At 48.1% G+C, this 25,257-nt stretch overlaps 2 protein-coding genes across 4 annotated transcripts; both read right to left on the reverse strand.

Annotated features, from left to right (window-relative positions):
• Nucleotides 1-160: 160 nt before the first annotated feature.
• Nucleotides 161-10,696, reverse strand: LOC111853451 (probable cationic amino acid transporter). The gene is made up of 9 exons (XM_023830351.2): nt 10,448-10,696; nt 7,199-7,339; nt 5,447-5,947; nt 4,889-5,125; nt 4,094-4,311; nt 3,868-4,014; nt 3,375-3,583; nt 2,482-3,284; nt 161-2,193 (listed from the first exon to the last, which is right to left on the reverse strand). The coding sequence occupies exons 3-9, from the start codon at nt 5,745-5,747 to the stop codon at nt 1,937-1,939; spliced, it is 2,172 nt and encodes a 723-aa protein (XP_023686119.1). The 5' UTR covers nt 5,748-5,947; nt 7,199-7,339; nt 10,448-10,696; the 3' UTR covers nt 161-1,936.
• An 8,383-nt stretch (nt 10,697-19,079) lies between these two features.
• Nucleotides 19,080-25,167, reverse strand: LOC111853461 (dapper homolog 1-like). 3 transcript variants are annotated; one of them, XM_023830372.2, is made up of 3 exons: nt 21,772-25,167; nt 21,398-21,468; nt 19,080-20,939 (listed from the first exon to the last, which is right to left on the reverse strand). In XM_023830372.2, exons 2-3 carry the CDS (start codon nt 21,458-21,460, stop codon nt 19,500-19,502), a joined length of 1,503 nt encoding a protein of 500 aa, XP_023686140.2. In that variant the 5' UTR covers nt 21,461-21,468; nt 21,772-25,167; the 3' UTR covers nt 19,080-19,499. The 3 variants fall into 3 exon arrangements, with proteins under 3 accessions (XP_023686140.2, XP_023686142.2, XP_023686141.2); XM_023830374.2 differs by having other exon boundaries at nt 19,080-21,142; XM_023830373.2 differs by lacking the exon at nt 21,398-21,468.
• Nucleotides 25,168-25,257: the final 90 nt, after the last annotated feature.

A 25,257-nucleotide genomic window follows, 5' to 3' on the forward strand; every position in this document is an offset into this window, starting at 1 on the left:
CATCCAGCCAGACATTAGCATCATATAACAAACAACCACACATGGACATGTTGGACACATGCAGGTGGCTTAATTCTTAGTTTACCTACATTAGAAGTTTGATTAACAGTTAGTGATGCTACACAGAATCACGACTAGCGTTTTATGCAGGGGCACAAATGTGAAACATTTTAGGCAAAGTAGGACCAGCCTCACCTGTGTGTTTGGTATTCTGGACCAAAGCAGATGCTTGTGATCACGTGATCACCTTGTGTTCGGATGATAGCACAGTTTAACCCTGATATACACTCAGCACACTGACGCAGACGCAGAGAGAGGCAGACATTTATGAGCATCAAATCGAGCTGTGACCAGGCCCAGGGGCTGTAGTCCAGCATCTGCTTTTATTAAGCTGATCCCTTTTGGTAAAGACCCATTTCCAGTGTCATGAATCATCTGGTAAAGACAGCCGGTGCGTCAGCATGTCGAGAAACCTCCAAACAACAACCGACAAAACTTACTGCAACGTCATTCAAAATACAACACACAGACACACAGAGTTTCTGCTGGTGAGTAATGCACAGATAGTATAATACAAAATACACATTAAAGTGCCGCTATCTGACACTAAGAAAGGTGTGAAAATCATATTATACATTTGTGACAAATTTCAAATTTTTGCCCCGGAAATATGTTTGCAAAGCCCTACCATGGGTTTGAGCAAATAGGGAAGATGCACAGCAGTAAAATGATGACATCAGGCTCTCCATTACAGAAACAGGCAAAGTGAAGAAGGAATACAGGGTCACGCCTCGGACTCACAGCACAGAATCCCAGACTGCCGGATGCCACAGGCACACGGGTGCGAGGCTCTCTGAGGAAGCCAGTCTGTAATTTCAATGAAACATGATCAGCTGACAGGAAATGAAGTCATTCATCAGGGGCCGTGCTGGGCTGCTGACTCATGAAAGCCATGAAATGAGCGTCCTCCTCATTCAGAGAATTAGTGGGATTTTACTTTTGCTTATTTCAGTGTAAGTCCTGAGGGCCTTGGAGAGATTTCCTTTTTGGGGAGGGGAGGGGGGGGGGATACCCCGTTCCGGTAGCAGATTGACGTATCTATGATACGAGGGGATAAACCAATTAACTGAAACACAGCTGCGAGCTGAGCGACGAGCAGTGAGAGTTGTAACGATCTGAAGAGACCCAGCGTGCAGCCTGCATGAACACAGCAATCAGCAATAAGCATGCACATGAGTGTCAGGCTGGGGGGGCGTGTGCTTCTCCATACACATATGGATATGGGGGTAAAGGTCCATCCTGACTTCATACTTATAAAGCACACAGACAGGCAGGCAAGGTGCAGATTGATGGTTTCAGAACCCATGAAATAAACATACTATTGAAATAATCATCTTTAATGAAAACATTACTTTTGAATTGCCACCGGCAGCAGATGGGAGCTAAATCAAGACTGACCTTGTAATTAAATCACCATGGATGGACCACATTCATCACATAGAAACAGCACTCTGTTGTACCTGATCACATGACTGGGGGGGGACAGGAAGGGGCGGGATTCTCTGCCACCCCGCTGAGTCATGTGACACATCAGCAAATGCACACAAGGGGGAACGGACATCAGTGCTGGCGAACGAGGAGAGAGACCCTACTGGAAACCCAGTGCGCTACCAGTACAGGCCACATTACCCAAGGCAGCACTTACTGGTTTGGCACCATACCAGTAAAGCCACTGGTGAGTAATGCGGCGACAGGTGTAAAATCATACTAGTTTTCATGAAGATTTCAACTAGGGTGTCAGTAGGAAGAGTACAGGAAAACCCATCAACTCGGTTAAAATAGGCATTCCCCGGTAGGGGCTCCCGCCCTCGGCTGCTCGCCGGCGCCCCCTTCTGGCAAGCAGGACCGACCCTGTCCCCCATCCCCAGAGAAACGCCTAGGTCCGCCCATCTCCCTCGTCCCACTGCGGTGGGCCTGCCTGGTACTGCTGCTGGTACCCGCCCTCCTGCTGTGCCCCCCAGCCCTGGTATGGTTCATCGTCGTCCTGCGGGTAGGGGGCTGCATCCTCTGTGCCAAAGCTGTCATCCACACCGCCGTCGTAGCGCTGGTACGAGCTAGCACTCGCCTCCTCTTCGCGGGCATGCAGCTCCAGGTTGCTGTTCCACATGCCGTAGCTGAAGTAGATTACCAGCCCTGGGGAGGGCAAAGACACAGACATGAGGGGGGCGGGGTCAGTGACAATGTCGTTGGGGGCTTAACCTGAGGGACAATAATTCATGCGGAGTGGCTGGCCTTATCGTTAGCCAACTATATGCTGTGAATCAGTGAGTGACAGGCGGGGATACTCCGGCAACCAAATGGCTTTCAGCTAGGGCCTGAGGCCCTGCCCCTCTATACGCCCCCAGACAGATGAATATAGTGAGGAGGAGAAGGGGAGCTTCCTGCCCTTTACCCTGCCCATTCCCCAACCCCCTGCCTTACCCAGCAAACACCAGACGACGAAGCGGATCCAGGTGATGCGAGACAGCTTGAGCATGAGGTAGACGTTGACGATGATGGCGCAGGCCGGCACCAGGGGCACGCAGGGTGCCATGTAGGGCAGCTTGCGGGGATTCTCGGGCTGTCGCATGATGACCAACAGGAGGCTGCCGGCCACAGGCACCATCAGCAGCACGGAGAGCACCCCCCACCCGCCACCTTCGCGTTCAGCACCAAAGAACAGGAAGGCCCACACGAAGAGCATCAGCACACTCTTAGTAACAATGCGGCCTGTGGCGGGTGTGGGCCTGGCAGTGCGGCCAGGCAGGCCCAGCCGAGCCCGCAGGATGTGGTACCGTGGGCCTAGAAGGCGCCGCAGCAGTGCAGTGCATATGTTGTCTGGGCCTTCATCATACAGCATCTCACCATCGCCCCCCGATGGCAGGTTCTTGGCGCCACAGGCATTGTCACCCATGCCATCGTACTCATCCTGAGTGGTGGCGCCCTGGTATGGTGATCCCTGCTGGAATGCCGGCCCATCACCCATCTTGCCGTCAGCCTCATCCTCGCCACCACCCTCGTCCTCAGGGGGGCACTCGGTGACGGTGGTGGCACCAGCATCGGGCTGGTACCGCAGCAGCAGCACGCACACAGAGACCAGCGTGTAGGCCAGCAGCGTGCCGATGGACATCATCTCAATCAGGTCACGCAGGCTCACCAGCAACGCCAGGAGGGCTGCCAGTGAGCCTGAGGCCACGCACGCCACCACCGGCGTCTCTGTGAACGGACTTACGTGTGCCAGGAACCTGCAGGTACACATTAGCCATTAGGCTTTCAGCATTAACCAATTATCCATTAGCTGTTAGCCACGTGATCACATCGCGAGGGGATCTCACCTGAAGAGCAGGCCATCGCCAGCCATAGCGTAGATGACCCGCGGCATGGGGAAGAGCGACCCCAGGAGGCTGACGGTCAGCCCAGCCACGGCGCCCACCGCCACCACAAACTTGGCAAAGCCAAAGCCATGCACTACAAACATCTCCATGAGTGGTGCATCACCGTCGATTTTGTTGTAGGGTACCAGCAAGGTCAGGATGACACTCACCTGCCAAGGGTTGGGGTCAAAGGTCATCAACCTGTTAGCATTAACATGACAAGGCTAGCTGGATGGTACCCTCGGTCATCTGGGTCACATGGAATGCTGAATACAGGGGTAATATTAGGCTTTTTAAGGTGGGGACATCAGAGGGGCCATAATCCATACAGATGGGCTGACCTTATTATTAGCCAATGATATATTTTGAATCAATGATTTATAGAAGAAAGGCCACTCCGGGGACCAATCAGCTTTCAGTGCTCCTGCTGCCCAGCCCCTGGCTGGGTACTCACTGAGACATAGGCGGTGAGGCAGGTGACCAGCGAGGCGGTGATGGCATAGGGTATCGATGTATTGGGGCTTTTGGCCTCCTCGCCGGTGGTGGCGATGATGTCAAAGCCAATGAAGGCATAGAAGCAGGTGGCAGCTCCCTGCATGACCTGCAAGGTAGCGAGAGAGAGTGTGAGGGGCAGCCACTCCAGAAGCCAAGGCCTTTCTGCGGCATGGAGGGGTCCTTACCCCTGTCCACCCATGGGGTAGAAAACGCCCATCACCCCAGTTAGAGGGGTTGACGAAGAAGAGTCCCGCAATCATGATGAAGACCCACACCACCAGGTTCACCACGTTCAGGATGTTGTTGAGGCCCACCGAGTTCTTCACGCCCAACGCCACGATCACCGTGACCAGGGCGGCAATGAAGAGTGCCAGGACGTCTGGGTATGACTGCTCACCCTTTCCTGCTCATCGGGGGTGGGGATCCAGAGAGACATGATCAGGCTTGCAGACAGGAGCAAGTACAGCACTATATCACTCAGACTTGCAAGGAGTGCCCTCTTGTGGACAGGCAAAACCAGATATCATTAAAGAAGTAGGTGCATGGTTTCTGTGTATTTCAATGTTTCCCAGGCAATTAGTATGGTGAAATTTTGGGGGGTGCTTATCTGAACTGCTGGAATTAGCAGCAGTAACTCACACACCAGAATGTCACTGAGAGGTATTAAATATTCACCGCCGACAGGAGCCAGCATCAGAGCTTAGATTTCAGCAACTGCACGGCTCAATTGTGGCCACATTGCTGAGGATGGCTGCTAGCTGAGTAGCCATGGTGACGACTGGGGGAAAAACATGAGAGACATGGGCTGCGAGCATGAGAAAAGCCAGATCAGGACACGGACGGGCCCTGGGGCATGACAATCCCGGCTTTCTCTCATTAACCCAAGAGCTCTTTCACTCTTTCCCCATGTTGCCCATATTCCCCACACCGTAGTTGTCCCCAGGGGTCATGTAACCAGACGTGGCAACGCCCTTGCTCACCCAGGCCATGGAGTGTGCCCAGATGGTCGATCATGAAGTGGCTGATGGAGTGATTGGCCAGTGAGTCAAACATGCTGCTGAGGGCGCTGGCACCGGCCGCCGTGCCAATCAGGTACTCCAGTACCAGGTTCCAGCCGATGAAAAAGGCCACGAACTCGCCCACCGTGACATAGCTGTAGGTGTAGGCGGAGCCTGTCGTCTTGGGCACGCGCACGCCAAACTCGGCGTAGCACACTCCTGCAGGGGAGGGGGGGTCATGTGGCAAACAGACACGAGACAGGAGCACGCGCCTCCAACACGGACCAGGAGAGATCCACAGGCCTCTATAGCTGAGCAAGCACAGTACACAGTAGGGCTTGAACCCGGCATAGGGCTGGGCTGGAAGGCTCGTTCTGAAGCAACTGGAAAGCTCTGGACCTTACGGACCAGAGAACCATGTCTAAAGCTTAGATTCGACCTCAGTCTATAGACAACTGCCAGCTACAAACAAAACACATTTCACATCAACGTGAACTGCCCGCTATCCCCGGCCCCCATCCGGAAAACTCCGGGTCTCACCGGACAGGATGGATGCCATGGCGGCAATACAGAAGGACAGGATGACCCCGGCCCCCGCCATCTCCTTGGCGACCAGCCCGGCAACCACATACATGCCAGTGCCCACGCAGCTGCCCACGCCAAGCGACACCAGGTCCACGGTGGTGAGCACACGTGCCAGCTGCGTGCCGTGCGTGTCAGCACCGCTGCCGTCCAGCATGGTGTCCACAGGCTTGGTCCGCAGGACCCGTGACTGCAGCCGGTACAGCACATCACCCCACTCCACCCGCCCAGGGTGCAGCCGGGCAAAGATGGAGTTCATGGTGGGATGGTGGGGGAGGGCCTCTAGGTGTCACAGAGGCAGGGAAGCAGGTTGGACAGATCACGTGAAGTCAGCTGCGAGTCTCGATGCTGGGCACCAGAATGGAGAATGTCTCTTCCCTGGGAGAGAATGCCTGCCCCTCCCCCACCCTTCACAAGGGATCCATGGACACACCTGCCCCCCCAATACTGGGATGGACCCTGCGGACAAACGTGAAGATTTGAATCAGAATCACCTCCACCATATTCCACCAGCAGCACTAGGTCACTCTCCCCAGGAAACTGCAGCAGCTTCTCTCTAGGGCTCTGACCCCACAACCTTCTGCCTGCCGAGGGAAACCCACCCAAAGCTGTCGATGGGACAAACACCCGAAATTCTTGGGAAACTGAAGCTCACTTTAGCTTCTGATTCGGCCACCACTGGCACGGTCGTGAGACAGAGAAGACAAGGGACGCCCCATTAAAACGAAGGCGAAAAGGTGCTATATCGGGCTGGCCAAATTTATAATCAAGTGATGACATGTCCCTGGGGTTGCTACGGTGATATGATGTCAAGCAGACTGGTTAGATAATCAGACATGCCTGACTGGGCATGGTGAATGGGCGTCAGTTCTAGGGTTGAATAGACGCCCTCATGTGGGAAAATGCGGGAAATACAGCTCACAGATACCCACCTAGGCCTCAGCTCCGGTATGTTTTACACCATGTTTTAGACCGAAAATAACTAATCGGATATGCTATAACAACCGCACACCACCCCAGCCCTGCGCTCCCTAACACACCATAATGCCAATTACCCAACTCAAAATACTAATAAGTTTTTTCCCCCAACTTCAATATTTTATAGGCCTAAAGAATGTTAGACAATTTCACCCTCGTTTTACGTGACAGAATAACCTACACGCTGCGTAAACGTTAAACAGTTAAGGAATATTTCGGGCTTTTTTCATACTTTTTTTGATAGGACGGAAGGAAGCCCATGCGGGCTTTAGCATTTAAAGAACTTCAGTACGACCCGAAGCCTGGAAAACCTTCAGCACCGCGGCCAGCGCCTCCCGTGTAATCGGACCACAGACCGGAACCAATTAAACTTTTAGAGGCTAGTTTATTATGAGCAGAAAATTAAACCGGTCTTCGGTTCGGAGAAACCGAATGTACATACAAACTTGGATTTTTCACACCTAGTAGTTTCTCTTCTTACTTCTCGGAATTGATGTTAACTTTTTTACATTCGCTGATTTTAGCTCCTAACAGTGAAAATATTTTTTCCTCGTCTTCGATTTATTTAATAACATTACTTACATTTTTGTGAGCATATTTCTTCCCTTTTTGAGTTGATCTGTTATGGGTAAACTCCCAACTGCTTACAACTCAATAAAGAAAACGACAAGCACGTACGTACTACACTGGAAAATATATATATATATATATATATATAATGCATGTACACACCTCCGCAAGTTAGCTCCGCGCCGAGGTATCACCTTCACCGCGTCTCCGGGGCAGCTCTGGCAGGTGGCCGTAAGCGGCGTTTGCTGCATTTGACTCAGCAGCCTTAAGACGCCCCCAGACTCGCCATCGTTAAAAAGCCTCCTGACAGACAGAGTTGAGGAAGGAAAAAAAGAAATCAATCACGTTTTGCCTGATTTGTAAAAGTCTGGCTGACACCATCCGAGCCGGACAAGTGCGGTGCGGAGGGGGTGCGGGCTCGTGGCTGGGGCCGACGGCGCGTGCATAATTCAGGGACCGTACCACGTGACTCGGAACACCTTTATTATTTAGTAGCGGTGACGCTCTGATGACAGCTGTTTCGGCTGTTAACGCGATCCCCTTTCCGGGTGGTAGGCACGCAGGGACGGCATGGAACAACCTCATCGGGGGAAGATATAAGATGTTTAAAGTCTTATATACAGCTTACTTCGGAACCAAAAGTCAAGTGAATGTCAAATAATTCTAAATAACCTAAGAAACGTTGCAATTTGGTTATGCCGAGTACCACGCAGCACCTCCAACGAGGTGCATAAACAATTTATGGTACGGTTTGACTATAAAGACTAGCAGGTTAAAAGGAAAACCTGAATATTCCTTCTGAGATCCTAAACTCTAACATTCAATATCGAAAAAAAGTCTATCTTCCTTCCAAAAATAGAAGAAATTCCACAACATTTCCTGGTCAAAAACCAGGCGCGCGCACACACACACACACACACACACAAAACATCCCTGATATAGGGAATCTCTGGAAAAGGAAGTGTATATCAACGACCTTCGCTCCCATCACAGCTGTGGGCCTTGATGTGCCACCACGTAAAAAACACCAACACACACAAACACACACACACACCCCCCTCCCACTCCATTTGGTCACATGTGGCCAGGGTCACCACATAGGGGCAGCCTATCAACTGTCAGTGTGGAGAGCGGCAAGATGCGGCCCCAGTGACGGCCTGCAGAGCAGCCATTTTCATCATGCTGGGCGAAGCAGCCAGAGTCTATGCAGATGGATCAGCGGGGTGGAAAACCCTACCTGCTCTATGAGGAGCGTAAGGGGATCCGGGAGGAGCTGGACTCAGTGTCAGCACTGCCAGCCACTGCAAAAATAACCCACGGGGAGATCTGCCAATAGGAAGAGGCCCCCGCTCTGTAAATGATGGCACTGCAGGAGGAGGGTGGGGCAATGAAGCAGGACTGGGAGGGGGGCACTCATAGATATACCGCCAAAGAGCAGAACAGTGACAGGCCTGCATCCACACAGAGCAGCCCAGAACCCGGTTCCTAAGCACCCCTACGGGGACGTCCTGAGTCCGCAGAGATAGGCTGGACTGGCCACAGTCTCTGTAGGACGGAAGTATTCAAAACTGTGGTGTACCGCGCCCTGGTGGGGTTCGAAGGAATTACAGGAAGGGGGTGCAGCTGAGGGGAAATAAAAAAACAAAGATCTGTGTGGGGGAGTTTGAGGTAGGGGCCGACGTATTTCAAAATTGTGATCTTTAGAAATATTGTTTTTCCAGGCTCTGATAAGCTGTGTGTTGGAAAACAGGCAGGAATATATCAGCTGTAGGGGGGCTGTCAAAAAGAGCTTGAATAGCGCTGCTGTAGAAATCGGCGTTTCCTCATAATCAAAAAATGTAATTGCATAATTCACTAGAAATGTTCTGCATCATGGTTAGAATTACAAGGAGTGCAGTTCCCAGATGGATTCTCCGGATCGGAGGCTGGCCAGGCCTCTGGGCCGACCTTCCCCTTCTCATCAGCAGGAAGCCAAAAACAACAGAGAAGTCGAGCTGAGCCCAGGTGAGGCTCTGTGGAGGTCAGGCAGGAAGGCAGGCGGCCCATAAGGAGCCATCCAGTGCCCCTGGGGGCGGTGCTCCGCCCCCGATTGTTGGGGCTTTCAGAACCTGCACATGCACGCAAACCGCATTCTAAACAGAGACGCTGCCAAAACCTCCAAAGTCTCACTGCAGCCTGTTTGCACAAGTCACAGAGCGGAAGGGGGGATCAGCAGGCCAGAGCACGTGCTGCACAACCATCACAGAAGCTGACTGCCGGCCAGCAACTGTAATCAGCCAGCTCACTGCCCCCCGGCCACCGACACAATGCCAAATGTTTCTCCGGGTACCTCTGTGTTCCGAAAATGGTTGTGGTTTGTCCCAGCATTCCGTCAAGGTCCCGACCCCCCGTTTCCCAGCATGCACCTTGCAGGATCCGCTCCAGGTGCCTACCATCCTGACAGGAGACGGCAGTTTCCTGGAAGCCGATCAGTGACAGACAATGGGTTGACAGACGGGGTCTTGTTTTCATGGAGATGGAGGTCATCGGGATGTTGTCACAAGGGTGGGGTCATGTACCGGACCACAATTGTGGTGCTCCCCCCAAAACATCACTCGCACCTGCCTGCTTATTTGGGCCAATGCTGCCCATCCTGGTCCAGGCCAGGATCTGGCTCCAAAAACATAAAGCTGGGTGAGCGCTGATGGTTATGTGTCAGTAGCAGTCAGTAACGGCCAGTAGGGGTCAGTGACAGTTCATATCTATCAGCAGGGTTTGGTAATGATCAGTAGCAGGGGCGTTATCAGACCTATTTTAGCCCCCCTAAATAATTTACTGGCTTAAGTCAGGAATAGTTTGCCATCAGCTTCCCATCCTCCCAGTAAAGACTCAGCTCCCCTATCCATTCATCCCTAACTACGCCCCTGATCAGTAGGGGTAAGTAATGGCCAGTAGCAGGGGTGTTGTCAGGCCTATTTTAGGGGCTTTAGGAGGGCACCTCAGCAGCCGTGGGAGGGTATCGAGGGTCATTGCGTCACAGGGTGTAACAGGAACACAGAGCCCTGCTGTCGGGTGATCGGCCACAGTGTGACCCCTGGGGTCATGGGGACAAACCCCCAAAGCCAATTAAAGGGGAGATAGCTGCAGGAGAGAATCATCGCTTTTGGGAACATGCTGACTGTTTGATCCCAGACCTCGTATTTCCTGTCACCCACCCACACTTTATGACACCTCCCTGTCCTGGCACATACATGCAGCTAGGAGAAGTCTACAGCCCTAAGTTTGTTCTCTAAATTTGTCTGTCATTCACTTTGTTTTTTTGTGTAAACCAAAGGAACCCAGCATTCCGAGCCAGAATGACCCCCCCCCCTCCCTACTGGAAAACAAGTAAAAAAACTTTGCAGTGCAACTGTGAGAGACGAGATACTACACCTGCGATCCAGACTCTGCTCTGATGGAGCACAGAAACCCGAGAAGGAGCAGGCAGTCAAAGAAAGCAGCTAGAGGTCGACCGATATATCGGCCGGCCGATATATCGGGCCGATATTTAGCATTTTTTAATGTATCGGCATCGGCCGATATCCGAGTGTACTACGCCGATTTTCAGACAGGCACGTCTGCGGGCAGCCCAGTGTTATTGTGGAACACGTGACCCATGCTGCCTTGTGCAGGACCACAGCCAGAAGTTTTGGAAGAGTCCTGGGATAAAACGGTAAGGCTTAAATTCTGATCTTTCAATTGCCTGTTTATTTAAGTAGTTTGCTATGAAATGTTGCTTTAAAAGAAAACGCGAATTACGCTATTGGAAACTGGGGTAATGATAATGAGCCTTCAACCAACTGTAGCTTACAGGTAACATTAAGTATCATCGATTCTAATAGAGTTCGTTTTGTGCGCTTATTGGTGGGCTCACAGACGTTTCTTAATCGTTAAAAGTCATTTTAATTGTTAACATTTTAATTATTACCATATCAGCCCGATGTTATCAGTTATGTTTTTTTTCTTGTGTTGGAGAGTTTCACTCTGTGAGTGTGTGGGGCGGAGCAGGCAGCTCTCAAATACTGCAGCGTGCGTGAGAGTTGCGTTACTCTGCCCTGATCACAGACAGCGCCGTCCTCGGAGATACAGAGCTGCTAAGAACAATGCATGGCGGGGAAAAGTGTTTGTTCGAAAGCGTGGTTACCATTTACTTGTGCTGATGCTGACAATGGTCCTTCTGTGCAACTTTTTTTCATTTGAGACCGGAGATTCAAACAATTTGTCAGACGTCTAGATAAAAAGTGCATGACTTTGCGCAGTTAATTTCCTCATTAAACATGTCTATCCTTTATACGGGCTTGTCCTTGCATACAAGGCTGTGCAATACGACAGTTATTTTATTTTATTTTCCGGGATCACTAGATTCTGATTGTGAATTTGGCTTTAAGCTATCTGACTGCTAACAACAGAAACAACATGTTAGTGTACACTACTCATCATACCATGATGCACTTAGTGTTTTTTTTTCTTCAAAATGTATTAGAGTGTAATTGTTTTAATGTGCATGGAATACTGGAATTGTAGAATGAATTGAAGATGAAGGTACTATAATAAAAATTCTAACCTTGCATTTATTCTTCTGTTTTAGTAATTGCTGTCTGATGGCTGAACAAAAATCTAATCCTGTATGGCAGCATTTCACAAAGCCAACACCAGGAAAAGCCAGGTGCAATATCTGCAGCAGACTGGTGAGCTTGGGAGCTGAAGAATGAGTTTGCTGCTAAAGAGATTCTGATGCTGCTATCTTTATTGTTTATAAGTTTAAGTTGTTTATAAGTTGTATTGTGTTTTTGTTATTTAAGTTTATATTTAAATTTACACAAGTCAGTATTCAATAAATGCTAAGTTTAGAAATTTTGTGTATCGTTTGTTATTATTAATGTGATATTTTATCATGCAAATAGAGGGGAAAACGTCCAATTTTCGGCCAAAAAATATCGGCAGCATATATCGGCCATCGGCTGACCCTGACTCCTAAATATCGTCATCGGCATCGGCTATTGAAAAACCCATATCGGTCGACCTCTAAAAGCAGCCAGACCCAGGGGGTGAACTGAATGAGACCCATGCCAACTCAAGCATAACGGGGTCCAGACCACACTTCCCCCAGGTCACTCCTGATCTACACTCCACACATGTTTAGGTTATTTACCATCATCACAGAAACACTGAGCAGCGCCCTGACCTCCCCCTGCGCAGAGCCGCAGACGAGCAGCCAGGCGCCCTGACCTCCCCCTGCGCAGAGCCATAGACGAGCAGCCAGGCGCCCTGACCTCCCCCTGCGCAGAGCCGCAGACGAGCAGCCAGGCGCCCTGACCTCCCCCCTGCGCAGAGCCATAGACGAGCAGCCAGGCGCCCTGACCTCCCCCCTGCGCAGAGCCGCAGACGAGCAGCCCGGCGCCCTGACCTCCCTCTGCACAGAGCCGCAGAAGACCTGACGTTGCTGCTGATTGGTCAAGGGTGAGCATGTCGGGCCGGTTTAATAAAATGGAAAAAGAAACATGCTCAGGTCAACAGTGACATTTCACTCCCTCCGGTCACAATCTGTTTTTTGGGGCTTGTGGGGGGGTTTGAAAGTGAGAGGGAACAATATGCTGGCAGGAATATGTGACCCCATTTTCATTAGCATACTCTGCAATCTAGCTACTTTAGCCAATCCTCCCCCTGCTGTCAGACCCAGCACAATACAGCCCTTAAGCCCAGAGCAGCCGGGCCACATCTGTGAGGTGCAATGAAGGGTAAAGCTTTGGGAGAACTTCCCAGCATTGGCTGCAGAGGCAGTGGATTTCTGTGGGCCCCCACGCCCCCCAGCACCTGCCGGCGGATTGAGCAGTGAAAAAAAAACAAGAAAACAAATAGAGAAAAACAAGGTAACAGAGTGTGTGCTGAAAACAGGGGACCTGCGAGCAGCAGCCACAGAATGCAGGGCTGCCCCCCATCAGCCGGTGGTGATGTGCCCCTAGGCCTCTGGGGAGGGATGCCATGGCCCCTTTGACCTGCAACCACACAGTAGCTCAGGTTAGAACATCCATCAAATGTTCAGCCGCAGAGTCTCATTTAGTATTTGAACTAACAAATTGGGGTACTGTATCACATCATTACGACCCAATCTAGGGTTAGGTGGTAACTTCATGGGATTGAGGGGCGTAGAGAGAAACAATGGACAACCAAAATGAGAGTTTGAGGTGGAGACACAACAACAAATGGACATATAGCAAATCCAGCACATTAGTGACAGACATCAGAAGTGATCCAGAGGAAACCAACAAACAAAACACAGGCTAAATTAGTGCAATTGCCAAACTAACTTATTGAGTAGGAAACAAAAACGAGACAATTGTGCCATAAATTCTATAACTAAGAAAACACAATCAAATAAACAATCACACAATAGGGAAAAGGCATAGTTGTAGTCAAATAATCCAAACAGAAACTGAGTGAGAGTACCAAAGAAAGTTATCAGAATTACAAGTCAAAGCAGAAGACAGAGTGTAATAATGAGCTAAGCTGATACCTTCCAGATAGCGGCAAGTTTCTGCTGCAGGGAGACAGGCAGAAATACGGACTTGATTTTGAAATGGACTGCAGGGAATGAATGTAATGAACTGGAACAGAGCTGAAAAAGGCGAACATGCAACACATAGATGTGAGCCTTTTGGGCAGGGTAGTACCCTAGAACCAGGCACTACTCCGCCAGTGGCCAGGCCCAGCTCCACTCCTGTGCCAGGAGGTCGTTCATTGGCAAGCAATTCAGGGTCAGATGTTAGCCACAAAATTGGCTTGGTACCTGTTTTATAATAATAATAATAATAATAATAATAATAATAATGTTACATTTATATAGCCCCTTTCACAAACCCAAGGTCACTTTACAAGCAAAAGACATAGAATGGGGTGGATGCATATTCCCCCTTTGTCCAGATTACCACAACCTGGAACCAGCCCATAAGCCTCTGCTCTGCCTTCCTGCAGTGCAAACCGGGGGGTAAAGCCCAGGAAGTCAGTGCCCTAGAACTAAGTTTAGATTGCGAGACTCTTATGGGGTCAGTGCCCCACAGTGACATTTTGGGAGATTAGTAAAGTTTACAGAGAAAATTGGGTTTGTTTGGTAAATGCTGCTTGTCTAGCTGCACGTGCATTTCTGATATCTGAGATGAGAGATTTAATTCTGCTGGAAGAATTTTAACATCATTTAACATCATTTGCCTGACTGCATTGTTTACTTTAATGAATAGAAAGTAATTACCCTGTCGCCGGCTGCTACCCTCGCTGAGGAGCCCTTGCTGTCCCACAAGATTATCTTCATCCCATCTACCTCTGGAGCGAGCCCTGTCCACTCCCCAAAAGCAATTTTACTCCCGCCCCCGAAACTTGTGATTGTTACTATTGGCATCAAGTAGGCCACCTTATTGCTGACTGTCCGAGACAAAAAAAGAGTCAGAGAACCAGCAGCAGTCAAAGGACTCTGAGCCAGATAAGCCTGCCATTCCATGTTTGATGTCTTTCTGAGTGCAACTGAGACTGGCAATCGACACTCAGTAAAAGTATTGAGAGACACAGGTATGGCACAGTCGTTTATTTTGGAGACTGTGTTGCCATTTTCAGAAAACATACAGTGGAAGTGATGTGCTCATTCAAGGCACTGAACTCTGTGTTCTTTGTATTCTTCCCCTACCTGAAGTGACGATAGACCCCATGTTAAACCTGGATGATCCTGCTGACCACTCTGTGTTCCCTGTCTGTGCGTTCACTCATGCCCAAGCCTGGAAATTTAGAGATATGGAGTTCTCAGATACCTTTTTGACTAGTAGCAATATCCATCACAGGGATGGATCTGTCCCCCCAGGGTCTGTCGGTGGTGAGGGTTGGCCTGAAATTAGACATAGATCAAAAAGCTACGGTGACTGGGGATGCTGCTGTGTCTGATGAGGAATAATCTCTTAGTAAAGCTCTGGGGAAAAATCGTCAGAAATGAAACCATGAACCCCATTGATGACAAGGTCAAAGCTGTCAGCATTATCCAAGTCCTAAACCAAACAGAGATCTTTGACATTTCTTTAGTATAGCAGAGTATTACCGGTATTATCAACAAAATAACACCACCGCACAATCGGGACAATGATCCTAAACAAGCCCCCAGATAACATCAAATGGACATATAGCAGAAACCATCCACCGGTGACAGACATCAGTCCAAAGTTGCAGCATATTAAAGCTGTATTATCTCTCTCTCTCTCTCTCTCTCCCTTTATGGTAGATGGTAGATCTTCCTTTTCCCCGGTTTTAATGGGGTTTATTAACGATACTCTGTCTGGTAAATCTGCGTGTGTCCCCTACCCAGAACTGCAGATCACCCCATTTGTTGCCAGTGTAGGCGCTGAGGGGCACCTTCTCTCATTTAGGGGGCTGCAGGGCGTGGCCTTCTCAGCAGCCGGTAAAACGGTGGTGTACCAGAGATGTGTGAGATCCTTGGTTTTTAATGAGTTGAGAGGTAGGCCTGATACCAGGTGGAGGTTTCACCTCTCTGTTCCTGAGGGTCTACAGCCTTCATGGAGACTCTTTTATAAAGCTCCTTTACCCAAGCGCTCGGGAGACCTGCAATTGAGGATCCTGCACTGTGTGTTGGGCACCAATGCTTTCGTGTCGAAATTCAACCCTGATGTTACTCCTTTTTGTGCTTTCTGTCATAACGTTGATACTGTGTTACATGCTTTTTCTGATTGTCCTAGACTGCTCCCACTCTTCCAGCTCCTGAGTCGAGTTCTGAGAGGTTTCGACCTGTGTTTTAACGTGACCATGTTTGTCTTCCGCTGTAAATACTCTAAGACTCACCACTCTAAGTGCGTCTTGGTTAATTTTTTAGTGGGACAGGGGAAGCTGGCTGTGTGGAAGTCTTTCAGACTGAAGTCGGAGGGGCAGGATACAGATCTGATTCAGCTGTTCAAAGCTCTGGTGGAAACTCGTATAAGAGCTGAGTTTGTGTTCTATGAAAGTACAAAAAATGTACCTGCTTTTAAAAAGAATTGGTGTGTCAATACAAACTTTGTCTCCGTTCAAACAGGTGTGCTACATGTGAACTGGTGATTGTGGGCTCTTTCAGCTTGTGTTATTAATGCTGTATAAATAAAGGGGGGTTAAAAGTCAAAAGTCTCTCTCTCTCTCTCTCTCTGTATGTCAGTCTCTGTCTTACTCTTGCATGCATCCTGCACTTCAGTGACGTGTGTCAGATGGTTGTCACCTAAACTTCAGTCTTTGAGACAGGCCGCAGTCTCCCATTTACACTTATAAAAGTTTTTTAAAGGTCTTTTTTTCATGGGGACCCTCCATCCCCTGCTGGTCCAATACAGCACAGGATGAAGGTGAGGAACTTGACAGGAAGGGAGATGAAAAACAGCAGTTCTCCTAAATCTGGATTATATATCAGAGAAATATAACATCCAATATGCCCCTCCACCCCCTCCGGACACCTTTTCCATTATCTGGCAGAGGGTTCAAAGCCTGGTTCCTATCTCACCCTCAGACACGGAGTGTATGTCAATGGCAACTGTGGCCCTGAAACACACAGGGGGCGCTGATGAGCCCAGCACCCGAGAACTCGCCGTCTTCCTGCCGGAGAGGAAATCCCCGTCAAACACCGAGAACACTGGTGATCAACAAAGTTTTTTTCAGGACACTGACTGAAGGCTGGAAGTGATCCCAGTGGACTGAGGGCTTTGACAAAGAAGCCTCTGATCTCCAGACGATTGAGGCCCAAAGAGGGACAGGCGATGTAGTTGCGGAAAACCACAAAAACGCCATCAAAAAACATCATTAGTGTTAAGATGGGCTAACCGTTATTTAGGTCGATGGCTTTGTACATTTTATTGGGATATTTTTAATCGTATTACAGTTTATCTCGATTGGAATAGTTAACGGCAGCATCTGTTTCTCAGGAGCTTTTGCTTAATTGCGAGACGTATAGAGGGGGCTTTGCTATGTTCATCTGACAGTTCTTAACACAGCCAGCGCTGGAGGATTTGTGCAACGTGAATAATATGGTAGCAGCAGGAGCCAGCAGAGGAGTCTGTTCCGAGTTTGAGAGAAACACGCCTTACTAAAGACAGACAGTGTGGTGATAGTCTCCTACACACCAAAAAGAACCGAGAGCTTCTCCCTCATTTAGGCTGTAATGATACAACCTACTCGCGATTCGCTTCGATAGACGATTGAGGGCTCCCGGTGTTCGACAAACACAAGGCATTCAACAAAATAAGACTAAAACAAACTCAGATCACACTGCTCTATTTTTTTTTTCCTTTTTAGGCATATACATGTACGAAAAAACTTTCCAAACCATTACTTTTTTGTTGCAGTTTTCTTCCCTTATTCTGCAGACTACAGTACAAAATGCGAAAATAAAATCTCAAAGCAAAATTTCAAAGCTATAGACTGAGATTATGCCTATTGCGACCTCTCGCGTTAAATGATTTTGTGCCCTGGTGCATTGTTACACCTCCAACAACGCATATTGTTGTATTATTTAATCGCACATTGACCGTTGAACAGTATTTTCAGGTAGTAACGCCTCACTCCAAAGCAATGGTGCAAACGTTCCACAGCTCACGATGTACTCACGTGATCACTCTCCAAACCGCCGGCACAATTATAGGAATAGATATATGCGCCAGTTTAATCCCAACAAAGTTTATCTAATAATACAATTATCATAAACACTGTCTGCAGTGTATCTAAAGTCTGCTTGCAATCTATCAAGTAAATTGAAGTAACTATCATGTTGAACCAATCTATCACACTAATAGAGTGGTGAAGAATAAACAGCATGTACTAATTTTGCATTTCAAAACACACCACACTACAAAAAAGTTATTCATTAGCCAAAAGCATGCTGCGTATTTAAGTACTGGGCGGAAATATGGAACTTTACCGCCGCCTAGTGGAGACAAAGGGAACCATTAAATCGTATGAATTACGTAGCTACATGAAGGGTGTCGCCCCATCGACGATTAATATTAATACGTTCATGTCGCCCATGGGCGTCGTTAGGCCCGATCACTCGGGGCTATAGCCCTGAGTATTTTTAGCTTAGCACCTAGTATTTTAGTCCCGATGATCTTCCATCAAAAACAAATAAATCAAGCCCCAGGTAAATTTGACTTAGCCCCTGATATTTTCAATATCTAGAAACTCCCTTGATGTCTCCTAAATGCCTTCTCAAGAGTCGGAAAACTCTTCAGAAGTGTTTATATAAAGCAAGCGGCATGTTTAACATCCCATTTATTTATTTTGTACTAAAATGACGATTTCCTAATTTAAGAATCAAGTTCAAATGTTTTTTATACAGTTTTTCCTTGCAATGCAAAACACTTGATGGGAAGCAACTTAGATCTGAAAAGGATGCCTATTGCACAACTTTGAGAATTATCAAACATGTCGGATCAAACATGGGTGTCATCATCAGCCATTAAACTGGAAATCCTTCTGTCAATCGAGACCAATATAGCCTGGTACGAAGAATACATCTTAATAGCTTAGGCGTTTATTGGAGGTCATCTGTATGCAAATCCGACTCAATTCCGTTAAAAAGAACAATACTGGCAGACACAAAGAGTGACAACCCTTGGCGATTTTTAATATATTGGCTATTTTGCGGACAAAGAGGATAAATTTCCAGCACATTCTTAAGGGAATGAAACAGGATCTCATGAATATAAATGACCCGACGATCCCGATGCCTCAATCAACATCAGCGGACTGAGGGGAGGAAGAAGACAGGGGGGGTAGACGCCAGTGTCCCGGGGCCCCGCGTCCAGTTTATTTTACACTTTTCAATCATTAAATTGCATTTCAAACAGCGCCATTATAGAACTGGCCGGGTGCTTAAATGGCAAGCAACCTAAGCAAGAACTAAATGCACATATTGAGAAAGGCTCTGGATATCGGTACCCATAGTAGATCAATAGTAGATAACTTGACAATAGGCAGTAAAGTAAACCTGAACACGGGATACAAACTAATGTGTACATAATGGTCAGTCGGACGGTATGTTTCAGAAGCATTTTCCTTTATTTGCTTTATACATTACCGAAATAAATAAAGCAAACACTATGTCAAAACAATACAACAGCGCTTGCAAATGGGTGTAAGTGAAGTGTTGTTTCCACGTAGTTTTAAGACAAAAAATTCAACACTAACGGGCGGTGATTATTGAGAACGACACACATTAGCTGCATAAATCACACTTACTTTACTAAATTAAGATATTGACTTTATTACCTAGAATGTGTAGTTTTGTATTATAGTTAGTTCCGCGCCCCGTCGTTATTCATGAGAAAAGTACAAAATTGACCGGTAACGACAGCTCAAAAATATAGAAATAGCTACCCTTCTTAAAACTACGCGATAATTTCATACCCAGCTCTGTTCTTCGCAGAATTGTTAATATCTTTTACGGGTCGTAGCTCACAGACGTGTTTCTCTTACTCAAAACACGTAATATATCTGATCCACAGAGCCCAGGGGGTAAAGAATCGCAGGTGAAAGCCTGACCATAACGACGCGGCTCCCGCCTTGTGTCCCTCCACGACTGCCATAGCTGAGTGCCCTGAACGCCAAGACAGGAAAAGTCCGAGAGCGACGCGCACCTCCCCTTCAACGTGGTCAGAGTGCCCACTTTCCTGCGGAACTCCCCATTCGTGTGTTCGGAAGGGCCCACCCGTCTGCTGAAGACCCTGGAGAAGACCTTGTAAGGAAGTCTCCAAGGGCCTGCCTGACCTTCAGAATGAATGCTCCAAGACTGGCCCATATCAGCTCTCCTGCAGGCAAAACCTGCAAGTGTAGGCATGGCCAGGCCAGGCAGTAGTGAAATGGACTTCTTGCAATTCCTCAAGGTGGCAGTGGAGTCTCGACGATGATATCCCCAAGCCCGACTAAGGATCAGTTCTTGTAAGCGACGCTGATCCGAGACCGCACTCGAGGTCTGACCAGTGGTTTTGAGGGGGGTGGACAAACAGGTCGGCAGAGAGAGATATTTCATGTTGCGTCCGGGATGATCCTCCTGATCCGGTGTGGTCTGGCTGAAGTCCAGGCCATAGAGGGGGCTCTGAAGGGCGACTGCATGCAGCGGGCTGGGGTACCGGTATACCTCATTACTCCGGCCTGTCCTCAGGTCCACTCTGTACCTGGGCTCTAGAAGCAGCTGTGGCTGCAGCATGTGGCGTACATCCTGCCAGTGCGACTCAGGGCAGAGGCTGGCGACACACTGGAGCCTCCAAGAGGGGATAGCCTCTGTGTCCAGTTCGGGGGATGTCACAACACCAGATCCCACCAAAGAGGCACGTGACCCGGACAGGGTGGACACCCCAACGCAGACCTGGCTGTCCTCGTAATCCTCATAGAAGCCGGAGCTGGCCCGTGAGCCAGAGTCAGCCAGTGCCAGGTGGAAGACACCGTTGTCAATGTGGCTGTAATGAAGCAGCAGGTTTTCCGTAGAGCGACTGAGCTGTGTCCTGGGCTGTCTGGCTGTCTGGAGGTGACCAATGTCGTCCTGGGAGAGGCTGCGTGCAAACCCGAGCCCACCGCTGCCACCAGGCACCCGGAAGCCATCTTTCCCTAAGAAGGCACCACCTGGTGGCTGAAGGTGGAACCTTTTTTCTGAGCTTTGGGGATCTGGGCTGCCGTCCTTCAGTATGGCCTCCACCATCTTCTTGTGTTTGGATCTCAGAACCTCCAGCTCAAGGAGGCCAGCCAGGGCGGCCCGGAAGCGCTCCCTGACCCTCCTCCTCTCTGGCTGGGACCACGGAGAACATTGTGTGTGGCTACAGTCTCCGGCCATCTTCCTGTTCCTGTCGCCGTCTTTTGTCTTCTTAATCAGCTTGGGAAGAGTCACCTGAGGTGAATGATAGCCACATGAGCCCAGCACTGGCTGACAGAGAGCCGAAGCTGATATTTATCCAACACTCCACCCTCACAACTGTCCAAGCTGACAGTGGGTGGAGTCTGCAGCTCCCTGTACTGTGATTGGCCGATTGTATTTTTGAAGGTCTTTGACCCAGGTCAGGTGACTGATCAAGAAAGAATGGATTGAGATTCCTGAAAAAGAAACGGGCCACTAACAAGCTTGTATATCACCATGACATCAACCCATGTCCCTGTTTTTAAGATAAATTATACTTCTATTCCTACTTTCTCAAATCAGCCATTTAACTTGTGGCTTGAAAGTCAAATAAACATTTCAATGCACACCTCTGTGGATCCCCATCTGCCCACCCCCACCCCCAGGAATTCAACTGAAAACGACTGGAGAGAAATTGCCAGAACGTATCCTAAGGCAGGACAAAGGCTCACAGCAGGCTGGCCGTCAGGAATAGAGCCACAGCCTTCCACGTTGATTACGTCCTGAAATGCCATCGTGTCACCTGAGTGGGGACAATGCAGTGGTACATCAGAGGAGTATCCTGGCTAGTGAGACTCTCTGAGATGCATATGCAGTCACTGGTGTCCATTGATATGCAAACATCTCCAAGATGTGTGTTTGGAGCAGCCAATGAACATTAAAGCAGATGCTTGAATTTATTTCAGGAACATCATGAAGTACATATGGATTTCAGTAAATTAATTTTTTCCAACATTTTATGCCACTGAAGGATGATATTCTCCATGCAAAGGACATCACATGTAGAGAATTCTAACTACCCTTGAAAATTCCCTGTTTCACAAACCTGTTTATTCATGCATCTTGTGAAATGTTTGTTTTCCTTCTTGACAAGATGAAGCACTTCTTTGGGTCAATGTATTGACTTGGTGGTCTGACTCAGTTTTCCAAGAGTCCCGCTAAAATGGTAATACATCTATAGATAATTAGGCATTTTCGGACAAATGAGAACTCGGGGCAATTAGCATGTAACTTTGGCCAATAAGGACTGTGAATTACAGAGGCAGGGTTATAGCACAGGGAATAATGCATCTACTTAGAGAGGAAAGGGCTTTCATTTCTCATAATCCACAACAAAAAAGGGGATGTCGCACGAGCTACATTAGGAAAACAGATATTTCGTTACTCGTGTAGTAAACATTCTTTATGTGTCAGGCTATCTAATTTATTTACGCCAGGACGGATTGGTGGCATGATATTTATACAAAATCTGTTCGAGACAGAAATAGCGAGACCATAAAAGTAGAAGTTAAGGTAGAACGTTAAATTCAGATGCTAGGATATCATAAACTAGCCACTCAAGCAATCAGCGTCATTACAAATCTCTCTTTTAAGACACCGTTTCAGATCTTTGATAAAAGTGATAACAGTGAATATATTAATGAGGTTGGTTAGCAAAGGGAGCTTTGAATTGCTTTGTATCAACAAAGGAAACGCTGACGAGCGAGTGGGACCACGTGAATTTCTTTGGTAGCTTGTTGGTCGGTAACACGCAAGTGAATCCTTTATCAATCTTATCTAGGTGTCTGATTCAGGTGTTTAATTAAATCCTACTATAAGCTGCCTGCCGTTTATATTTCTATAAACAGAAATCGAAAGCAAACTGGCCTATGTACCACTCGCCTAACTTTACATGGTTGGTATAGCTTTACCCTCCCCGCTCTCCTCAGCATGACGTACGCATACGCCACAAACGTCACCGCGTTCTACACGTCGACGTTTCCGTGGATATTCGCATACGAGACACGCCCGAAAGCCCAAAAGAGCGACGTCACAGAGACCGCGACCACCAGCGTGCGACTTCCGCTCTGCATTAGAAAAGTCACAATTCTGAAAGCAACCTGGAACGATACAACGCACACATTTACCCAACGTATTTTAACCTCCCCTCAGCTCCATATCCATGCACATCACTGCATGTCTAGCTGTGGATAGTCACAGCGGGATTTCCCCCACTCAGCATCTCTCATTCTGGCTTCTGCACACCACAGCCTATGCTGGCAGAGCAGTAGTACGGCTATGGCAGTGAAGGGCAACTGCAAAATGGTGACCAGTCACTCTCCAGGGCAGCATGACTCATTCTCTAAGTGGACTCACTCTCTCTGTTGGCACTAACCTTGGTAGCGTGTTCTCATGCTATCAGAGCATAATGCAGCCTGAGGGAGCATTTCAGGAAATGGCAACAAATGCTGAGCTATTAAACACCATTTAGAGAGAATACCAGCTTCACACAGCTGGTGCCACCATTGTACATTTGGTCAGAATGGTGCTGCACTGAACACAAGCTTCATCTCCAGCTTTACCCTCAACCACCACTCACCTTACCACCAGAGCCTGTGGATCCAAGATCAACTCCCAGCACATGTCCAGTGCACTGCAGAGCATTAAGACAATTTAAAATCTGGTGGAAACCTAGAGAAAGATTAACTGTGCATAGAGAGGGGTACAGCCAGCCTCAGAAGACAGGCCAGCCCAGACATTTAGCAGCTGATTCAGCCATCATTGTCACAGAACTGCTGTCAGGGCTGTATGAACTCCCTGGGTGAAGTTGTTTACTCATAGGTCCCATTCCACTAGTCTCCCCACCCAAAAAATGTTTTATTCATTGAAAAACGTGTCAATTAAGTACCAAGGAACACAGGCTGTGCACAGGCTAAATTAACCGTTGAAACTTTATTGCCAAGTAACTTCTCATGCTTTTTAAACCCCATTTGTTCTGAGGTAGCAAACAAGTTTAAGTAGAACTACAACCAACCACAGCAGATTGGCACACCCCACCCAAGACCACCACACAACAGTTCAGTCAAAGGCAAATCATACCCTCCATTACTTAAGAGCACAGGCGTCCATCCATTAGTTGGATCATCTTCAGTTTCAAAGGCAGGCTTTGGGCCGAGCAAATAGCTCGAATGTAGTGGCAGAAAGCCCTGGACTTGAGCAAACGCCAGCCATTACCTTAACACTCCGCTGATTTCTACCATGACCACAGACCTGTACCAAACCTCTCGTTACATCAACTTGACACAAACAGAATATAGCTAGATATGCACACAACAGCACAAGGGTCTAAACATCACTAAGGAACAAAAGCATCATGTCCGCATAGATCAAGGGTTCGAAGATAAAGGAACAGTATGCTGAGTAACTACACACTTTCCCTTCAGAATAGGCAATGCTAAGATGCCTATTAATGACAGGAACCATTTCGTAAATATAGAACTGCAGCACTTGTTTGTCCCGCATGCTTCACTGCTGAGGTCAAGCTTCAAGAGGCATAAAGCCAAACACGCCAAGGCATCTGCCACAAATGGCTCCTGCATGCCTGGGTTTCTGGGTTGCAGGCACATGGCAACCGGGGAAAAAAGCATGCAATATTCAGAACCAGTCTGGGATTTGGGGAGGAAGGAGGGTGCAAAAACAAGGACTGTCTCAGGGTCCCTGCAAACCAGGTGGGGAAACACTAGTTTAGAGAATCCAATACTGCAGTGTCATGGGTGAACATACCAAGCTTCTCCCAGTGGAGAGAACCAGACAGGCCCTCAAATAAAGCAAGAAAGGATTGTACACAAAATGTAAGGCAGTAGAGATTAACCAGGACATGAAAACAAGATAATCGACCCCTGGTGAATCAGATCAGCATGGTCTGACAGAAGACTACAGAACCAAGTGCTAATCTGCACTACCCAAGAGTACCCAAACACTAAGTCTGAAGGGAAATCTTCTCATAACATACTGGCTTCAAGGGCCTAGTTACAGGACAGGGACTGGAGAAACAAAGCTCATTCTATATTTAAGTAGGCAACTTTAATTAAACACAATTACAAAAAGTAATACTGATGCATGTTACTTGCCTAGGATGGGGCAACAGACCATGGTGTCCAAGGAAGGGAAAAAAAAAAAAAGCACCCCAGAAACCTGAGTCAGAGGTTCGGTTCTGCGGACATTCATACACGCAAGTCATATGCTTCCTTAAACATTTCTGTACCGATTAAGGCTCTGAAACACAGGGGGTAGGATTACCCTGAAGGTGAGACAGAATCCTCCCCCCGGGCCTTTCAGGCCCCCAATTGCAGGTCATTTGAACCATTTCTGAAAACGTGATGGACCGCTAATGCTTGTGTACTCGTACAAAAAAAAAAAAAGTCACTGCTCTAATAGAAAATGGAAGGCACCATAACATCAAGCAGTCAACTCCCATGCCCACAGAATGACACTTAGGATATGAGGACCACTGCCTCTTAAAATCACTTAAATGAGCTTCAAGACATGATCC

This window comes from Paramormyrops kingsleyae, chromosome 4 (assembly GCF_048594095.1).
Source record: "Paramormyrops kingsleyae isolate MSU_618 chromosome 4, PKINGS_0.4, whole genome shotgun sequence".
Classification (NCBI taxonomy): domain Eukaryota; kingdom Metazoa; phylum Chordata; class Actinopteri; order Osteoglossiformes; family Mormyridae; genus Paramormyrops; species Paramormyrops kingsleyae.

What these genes read in the sequence shown, in the direction of transcription:
- LOC111853451 (XM_023830351.2), bottom strand. Translation starts at nt 5,747, where the DNA reads ATGAACTCCATCTTTGCCCGGCTGCACCCTGGGCGGGTGGAGTGGGGT. An exon ending in TACCCCATGGGTGGACAGGG is followed by an intron (nt 4,015 to 4,093) that starts GTAAGGACCCCT and finishes GCTACCTTGCAG; the next exon opens with GTCATGCAGGGAGCTGCCAC. An exon ending in CGTCGTCTGGTGTTTGCTGG is followed by an intron (nt 2,194 to 2,481) that starts GTAAGGCAGGGG and finishes TGCCCTCCCCAG; the next exon opens with GGCTGGTAATCTACTTCAGC.
- LOC111853461 (XM_023830372.2), bottom strand. Translation starts at nt 21,460, where the DNA reads ATGGCATTTCAGGACGTAATCAACGTGGAAGGCTGTGGCTCTATTCCT. An exon ending in TTCCTGACGGCCAGCCTGCT is followed by an intron (nt 20,940 to 21,397) that starts GTGAGCCTTTGT and finishes CATTCACCTCAG; the next exon opens with GTGACTCTTCCCAAGCTGAT.